The 8,531-nt window shown below is 36.0% G+C and overlaps 1 protein-coding gene across 2 annotated transcripts; it reads right to left on the bottom strand.

Moving 5' to 3' along the window:
• Window positions 1-1,363: 1,363 nt before the first annotated feature.
• Window positions 1,364-8,202, bottom strand: LOC109184046 (nuclear pore complex protein NUP1-like). 2 transcript variants are annotated; one of them, XM_019334087.1, is made up of 8 exons: window positions 7,768-8,202; window positions 6,768-6,820; window positions 5,555-5,718; window positions 3,799-4,000; window positions 3,277-3,573; window positions 3,120-3,194; window positions 2,369-3,034; window positions 1,364-2,177 (listed from the first exon to the last, which is right to left on the bottom strand). In XM_019334087.1, exons 1-8 carry the CDS (start codon window positions 8,039-8,041, stop codon window positions 1,674-1,676), a joined length of 2,235 nt encoding a protein of 744 aa, XP_019189632.1. In that variant the 5' UTR covers window positions 8,042-8,202; the 3' UTR covers window positions 1,364-1,673. The 2 variants fall into 2 exon arrangements, with proteins under 2 accessions (XP_019189632.1, XP_019189631.1); XM_019334086.1 differs by having other exon boundaries at window positions 6,768-6,826; window positions 7,768-8,201.
• Window positions 8,203-8,531: the final 329 nt, after the last annotated feature.

Below are 8,531 nucleotides of genomic sequence, written 5' to 3'. Positions count from 1 at the left end.
AAAACGTGCGTCCCATTTAAAAAATAATAATTCAGTTTCGATTCCCCTCAATAGCATTATGTTGTTCATTCATTCTGGATTTTTAGTTCATTCATTGTAGATATTTAGATCATTCATTGTGGATATTTAGTTCATTCATTGTGGATATTTAGTTCATTCCTTGTGGATATATAATTCAAATTATGCACACAAAAAATGTTATTGCCGGGAATCATACCTGAATTTTTTTTTTTAAGTGGGACGAGCGTTTTTAGTCAAAACAACGTCGTTTTTGCAACCGTGTGCACCATACATGGTGCACACGGTTGCACAGCATAATTTGCATTCGTTGTCTCAGTGATGCCCAGATGCCCATACTGCTTGCTGAGACCTATGCAGTCAAGGAGGCTTTATCTTCGATAAAATCTGTAGGTTGGCGGCATATATAGAAATACAGATGAATTGCCTGAATGTATGTCAACTCCTGAACTCGTTGTACATGGACTTATCTTATGCAGGATGGGGAGATCAACAAATTTGCTGGCCCATACTTTTGCAAGGACAGCAAGTTTTAATGCTGGTTCATCTTGTTTAATGTATTCTATTCCATCTTGTATTGAACATTTATTTTCTTTAATATAATGTTCAATGGTTTACCTTAAAAAATGATCTATTCTTTAATTTGATAAGAACCGATTAATTTCATGTATATATAATGTCTATTCATACTTGTTATACTGGTTATGCTATAGCATCCTCCTCTTTAAAAAAAAAATGGTAAATAATATTTCAATGTTATTCTCGGAACAATATAAATATTTTCATATTATGTATTGTAAATGTGTAAATGTTTCATATTTTGGTACTAAATTACAAATTTTAAAAAGTTCAACTATAATTCCAACAAGAAGTCAAAAGAAAAAGATAAAATAATTAGAACTTCTAGCAGAGTAGGGTCAGTCCATCATCAACTTGATACCAAAATACCATTTCTTTTGCCCATGATGAAGAGAATGGACAAATTCTTGCACATGAGAAAAGCATTATTGGCTTATTGTGACTATTATTCTAAAGGCATCATGTTCTCTAAGCAGAGTTGATAATATTCACTCTTGCTAAGTACCAAGAATGGATAAAAATAAGAGCAACATCAACCAAGTTAGTCGAACAATTGACTTAGTAACCACAAAGTTCTAAGTTCGACTTCTCAGTCAGTTAACTATGGACAACCTAAGTTGATTTACCTCTTTATACTCCTTTACCAACTAAGGTCGCAAGATGGGCTTCACCCAAGGCTGCAGGCCTTACCATAAATCAAAAGAATGGATGAAAATGGATACTATGATGCCCATGATACTGGAAATGTTGTTCTTATCAAGGTCTGTCACACGAAACCATGTAGTATATCACATGTCCAACAAGGTATGTTCCCACAGCTAAAGAAACAACAATTCTCATTTATATATTGGAATATTAAGGCCCCTAGAAGAAGAGGTCCTAGAGGACATTGCTGATCTCAAATCCCTATATTCCCTGATTTTTATGGAAAAAGAAAGACTATGAATAGGATTTTCCTTGAAAAAAATATATGGAAAGAAAGCCAACTAATATGGAGTAACTAAAGTATTTTTCATAAAAGTTGGAAAAAAAAAAAAATTAGATTTCTTCTCAAAGTCATGCAGCTAGAGTCTTCACTAACAGATGGTTTTACCTGCGGCGCTGAATGATAACCTTGGCTTCCCATCTGTCCCAAAGTTGAACTTAATATCTGAAGGATCAGTATGGAGAGGTGTACTGCTTGTAGACGGGAAAGAGAAGACAAGGGGCGGTGAAGATTTCTTCATGCCAAAGCTGTAAGAAGGAACAGCAGAAGATGGCTCTTCTGGGTTTGAGGCAACCTTTGTGGCGGAAGATGGCATTGAGGGTGTTGGTGGTTCAGAGAGCGTACCAGATGATACAGGAACTGGGAAAGTGAATCCAAGGCCATTATCAGAGAAAATTCTGCGTCCAAGATCAGGCTTACTGATGGCAATAGCTGGCAAGGTTGGTTTTGTTCCAGAGGTATGTGCTGGCAATTCTTTTGCTGGCTTAGAGCTTAACGAGCTGGATAATGTGGAGACATTCTGCCCATTACTCTGTTGTTGAAAAGGCCAGTTTGGTACTGTCCCTCTTGGTCCGATATTAGTGCCTATCGAGCCCTGCATAGAGAAAAAAGAAATTAGTGGTGTTCAGTGGAATTGTTGCATCTTATTCCTTGCTTTAATCCCAACCGTCACTAACTAAATCAATCATCAAAAGTGTCATCTCTCACACATAAGATTACTTGTACCTATTGTCAAAAGAGAAGGATTATGATCTCAAAAGAGAATAAAGGAAACCGACTAGATACCTGATGAGAACTAGGGACACTGGAATCAGTAACGAAACCCTTGAATTGTGAATCAGTATTCTGGGAGAACAACGAAGGCCCAGCATTGGCATCAGTCTTCAAGACAGGAGCTCTAGTATTCACATCAGTGGTAGCTTTATCTACTACACCTAAACTACTATCCTCAGAATTCATCTGAACAATGCCTTTCCCGTTATCTCCACCCTTAAAAGATGTTGTGGTTCCCAACTCCGTTGTCTTTAGGACTTGAGATTCTCTGAAAAGTGGAAGGTTGACACTCCCATTTGGTCTTGCATCAGAGACGTCAGCCCAGGAAGGTTTCTTCTTCCAATCAGTAGCCAGCTTCAGTTCATCTGCCTTCTCTCTCGGTGTGGGCTTGTGCCTGCTAAAGTGGTCTAGTATTATTCTAGTTGTCTCAGTTGGAACAGCATGGTCTACTATGTTGGACTTTGAAGTCCTAATGGTTTCATCAATTCCCTTATCCGTTCCGACAGCAGGCAAGAACATTTTAGGAGCAAATGGTTTTTCAATTGGTGAGGCACCTTTGGAAGGATTCTGGAAAATGGATTTTCTGGGTTGGGTTTCTGATCCGAGTTTATTACGCATTCTCCGTATAGGTCCAACTGATCCATAACTGCTTTCAAACACATCATTCTTTGTCCTCACCTGAATTTTTGACAATACAAAGTAAAAAAGGAAACACTTTGCAAGTTATCAAATGACAAAACTACAACAGCCCCGATAAGATTACCTGCCCATATGTAGACATTTGAGACTGTTGAAAAGTCTTTGCAGAAAGGTCAAGGCACCTGCTATCACCTTGTGGCTAAAAACATATGAAGGTAAAAGAATCATTCATTGTACAACAAAACAAGTACCAGAAGTTTTAGCTAAACTAAACTACAAACCTTGGTTCTAGACTTCGATAATAAAGTTCTAGAATATGGAGTCCTGGGAAAATCATGGAGCCCAAATCTGCTTCTCTGATTCTGTGGTGTACTGTAGCCCTGCTGCTCCCGCACCATGCTACCAGGCCAACAAGGTTCTGGTTTTGATGAAGGCAATGCAAGATATGATTTATATGCATTTTCTGGATCTCGTTTTTCCTTGGTTAGAAAATGAGGCCCAGGGCTTTGATCTGGCATTCTGCTTCCCATATAAGCTCTTGCAACATCTATGGGTGAAGCACCAACTTCATCTTGCACCTGAAGAATCAAGTATTCATACATCATCCTCTATTGCTTTATCCACAAGAATGTGTATGTGTAAAAAAATTACATTTGGGTCTTCAGTGGCCAATGATAAATTTAGCTGAAAATATAGACGTGTACAAATATTATCTATTTATCTGCATCAACTTTAATTCAAGCAGGCCAGCCAAATATTTGTGTGCCCAGAGACAGAACAGTTAACGGTAGCAATTGACTCACATTTCTTTGGGGCAGGGGTGTCAAAGGTCCAAGTAGAGCTCTGTTCACATCTTCCTGTCTTCTTTCTGTTAATCTTCTTGGCGTGTCATGCAGAAGAAGAACCTCTTCAGTGTCTCTTTCCACTGTCATGCTTGGTTTCTCCTTTTCTTGCTCATCGGTAATTTTCGATTTCAAAATCTCAGTCAAACGAGTTATTTCCTCCCTGCATAGCAATGAGGACCAGTTTAATAACAAGCAGAACCAAGAACTCAAATGAAACAATATTCTTTGATATTCGATAAAAAAAAAAAAAAAAAAAAAAAAAAAAAAAAAAAAAAAAAAAAGAAAGAAATTGATGAGTGTAACCTAGAACTCATTGAAACAAGTAAACTGATAATTCATTCTCAAATGGATAATGACTTAACTGAAACCTTACATTAACTGCAACATGTGGAGCAAAGAACATGCCAAAACTGCAACATGTGGAATGGAATGAACGAGAAAAGTATTGATACTATCTAATTTAATTAATTGGGAAAAGGGTCAAATAGACCCTTGAACTTTACTCAAAAGTGTAATTAGGCCCTTCAACTTTAAAAAAGTGCAATTAAACACTCGAACTTGTCAAAATGAGTCAAATAAGTCTAAGTTACCACAATTTCCGGTGACCATTTCCACCGGAGAAGACGGCGTCCAGTCGTCTTCTCCAATGGAGAAGGTGACTGATGGTCATCTTCTCCATGGTTACCGGTAAATTAGACTTAATTGACTCATTTTGACAAGTTCAAGTGTTTAATTGCACTTTTTTAAAGTTCAAGAACCTAATTGCACTTTTGAGTAAAGTTCAAGGGTCTATTTGATCCTTTTCCCGAATTAATTTGACCTAATGAAAATAAATTTTATTTTCATTTTTGATGGCCATCATTATTCCTTCTATGTTACATGAAGAGAAAACTGAATTAAAATAAAAAAGGATTCCCAAAGAATCACGATCCTGACAGCATTAATATACCAATTGTAAGAAAGGAATAAGAGATGGAAATTTGTTATTCCACTCCATAATACCCTTATACCCATATACCATTGTTTCTAGTTAGGACCAATCAACAATATGAGGAAACTAAGATTGACCAGTGGCCAGGCTCAGAACTGATAGGTTGGCAAACTTCCTTCCATGCACCCAGCAGCCCACCTTACTCTATAGGAGTTAGGTCGGCAGTTTTACCCAAAGCAACTCATTAACACCAAAACTTAAACCTCTACTTTGGTTCTTACTTCCTTTATGCATGGTGGATGGGAGGGTGCTTTTGTACCTAAAACATGTCTCTCCTCTCTCTCTCTCTCTCTCTAAACACACACACATAAATAAACAAAAACACTTTTCCCAAGATAGTATTACTCAATTAAAGTTACATAAAAAGTATCCCCCTTCTCCAAGCCAATACCATCATCATTTCATCAAAATGCATTGCTGTTACTACTCTCAAACAAAAAGGAAAGAAGAGAATAATTCAAACAGCCAACTTAATCATAACTTGACCACCAAAAAAACATAAGTTTCACCTATTCCAAAGGATTTATACTTTATTTGTTCTAGTCCAAGTAAGATTACTAAACTAGAGACTAATGCTGCAGTTTTAGAGTATAGTATAAAGATAAAACTAAATCTTCAACCAAAATAACAACAACAACAACAACAACAATAATAATAATCTTAATAATACATAGAGCTGGTAAAGTGCTCAAAAGAAAGCATAAGCAGCAATAATACTGGTACCTAGAAAATGTTTTCCCTTTCATCAGCTGCTCAATTCTGGAAATCTCAGAATCATCATGTGAGTTGTCTTGTATCTGCCCCAGCTTTTCATCTTGAGACATTCTCTTCTCTTTATCTAATAGTTCATTAGGATCCTTCCTTTCAGTAGATTTGAATATTACAGACTGCATAAACATAAATTTGAACATTTTTACAGGATTCTTTCAACTACAGAGAAGTCATCTAAAGAACATCCACTGGAAGGGCAGTAAAGCAAGAATTAACATCTTTTCCTGTTAAATATTTGGAGTCAATTTTTGAACAGTTTAAGAAAGTATTCAAAATACTACCCAATAAAAAAATAATCCTAGCTATTCAAACTACTAGTAATCCTAGCAGCGAGAAATTAGATATCAGTTAAAAGATTTTATTTAACTATCTAATTCATTATTACAGTTGTAGATTGTGATTACAAGAATCTCCTGTGTGCAAAAAAATAATTATCATATTGGTATCCATTGTTTAACTCTCCTAAAGAGGAATCATCATTCATCTCTTCAAAAATTCTTGAAGCACAAACAAGATTCATTTCCATGGTTATTCATTTCAGTTATAGAAGACCATAATAAGCTTTGTATCAACAATCTAACCTGTCCTAAGTAGTACTCCTTTGTTCCATGTTTAAACATTACCCATTCCTTTTGTAGGCCATCCTAAAATTATGTCCACTGTTTTTAATAATATTTTATTATACAAGACACTTAAAGTAATGGATCACCATTGGTCCATTGCGCACTCATGAAGTAAGAAAAGAAGACCTTTCCATATGGCCCTTATCATCACATTCACATGTGGTGTTATGTTGAGTTCCTCAAACCTTAAAGTATATATAAGGTGAAATGTGCCCATCCATAATGGAATACAGTACTGTAGTATTAACTATAATGTAATTATAGTATTCAACTACAGTCAACTATTTCTTGATTATGATGTGTGGGGTTCAACACCAAAAAAAATAAAAAATAAAAAATAAAAAAAATAAAAAAATAAAAAAATAAAAAATAATAATAATAATAATAATAAATAAATAAAGATAGTTCGCCTAATGCCCTTCAAACCCCTACAACAAAGAGAAATATACCTAAGGTTGTTTCATTGGGTTGGGAGGTAAGTAAAAACATTGGCTGTTAGGTTCATGAATCTAAAACCACCAAAAAATTTAGTAAAAGCTTACACTTGAAGTGCACTTCTCTTCATCCTTTGCACTCAGTATCACCTCCTCATCTTCTGTATCTGACCAAAAAGGCATACCGAGTTTGACAATGGGAAAATATGACAAGGCATAACAGAGAGCGTATGATTAAGGTAGAGATAAAAGTGGAAATCAAAAACATCATCCAAAAACAAAATGCACCCATGTGATTCCAGTTTTAGTTTAGCATTTATTTTTCAAAAACAAAAACAAAAAATGTAAACTTCATGAACTCTATATTCCCTTTTCTATAAGCTCATAAATCCAGTTCTAAGTTCTAAATACATATTCTTAAAATTTCACAAAAGTGTTGCAACTGATTGTCAATCATATCCACTTGTGTTAGCACCATGAAACAATAAGACTTCTCAATCCGATTGATTTCCACTAAATAAGAAAATCCAAACAATTTCATCTATAAAAGAATCAACTTGCAAGCATATTTAATTAAAACAAAATGCCATAGCAAACAAAAAGCCCCATTAGAGTTTGTCAAACTGATTATGATACTAACTCATTACCATTAGCTTACTTGCAAGTAAATAAATTAGTAGTAGGAGCAGCAGCAGTAGCAGGTAAGGGGGGGAAAGAACAACTTTATCAAAAATAACCAAAAAGCTTCAATTTTTTTTAACTTAAAACTCACTAAAGCATCAGGATCCAGGAGCACAAAAATAGCATACAAATTGACTGTCAAGCCTGTAACCTTACAAACCCTAGCACATCCAAATGTGAAATTCAAAAATCGAAATTAGAAATAAATATGCACAAGGATCAATTTTAACGCCCTCAACCTGCTGCAATATAACGTAAAATCAATTACACCAAGCAATCAACTCTACCAAGCTGTAAACCGACCAACCCTAGCATTCAATTGCCATGCCATAAAGTAGCATACATGCAAATTTAATGCAATATAGGTGAACAGAATACTGTATATGTGCATTAAAAATAAAAAATAAAAAGGAACTAGTCAAACTACCGTTGCTTTCGGCGACAGGAAGAAGAGGGGGGGCCCTGGTTAAGAATGAGGGGATGATCCTAGTGGCGCCGCCGGAGATTAGTCGGTAGGCTGGATCAACGAGTTTCGCTAACCATCCGCCGCGTCTCGCCGGCACAGCTAGTGGTCGGGCGTAGGGACTCGCAGGTGGCTTCCTTGACGGCGGCTTCTTGAACTTCCCTCCGCCGCCTCTCTCCCCGTCCCTACCGTTGTATAGCGGCTCCGCCGCCGCCGCCACCGCCGTCTTCGCCTCCATCTTTGTCTCTTTCTCTCTCTCTCTCTCTCTCACGGCAAAGTCTCAGCGACGGAGCTGTTAATTCTATTTTTGAATTAAAAAAAAAAATAAAAACAAAATCTCTTTTGACAGAACGAAGCTCTTCTCTGCTGTTATTTGGAGTATCCAGAAGTCAAAGAAAGTCTTTGAACATAATAAGCTCTCTCCTGGGATACGCCCATTATGATATAAAATTAGGTTAAAATTAAAATTAGATAGATATAATATATATATATATATATATATATATATATATATATATATATATATATATATATAGACATAGGGTCTAGCTCCCATGAGAATTAGACTTCGGGTGAGAACGTACGGACTGATCTCATAAGTCTATCTAAGATGATCAATGACTGAAAATTAATGAAAAACACGGTGACATTTTTACAATTATAATTGTGCGTTCAAAAACGTTTGACAATGTATTTGCAGATAACTTATAAATTGCATTTAAAAACTC

The sequence above is a fragment of the Ipomoea nil genome, unplaced genomic scaffold (genome assembly GCF_001879475.1).
Source record: "Ipomoea nil cultivar Tokyo-kokei standard unplaced genomic scaffold, Asagao_1.1 scaffold1237, whole genome shotgun sequence".
In the NCBI taxonomy this organism is placed as follows: Eukaryota; Viridiplantae; Streptophyta; class Magnoliopsida; order Solanales; family Convolvulaceae; genus Ipomoea; species Ipomoea nil.
This window is presented reverse-complemented; position numbering and strand designations above follow the sequence as displayed.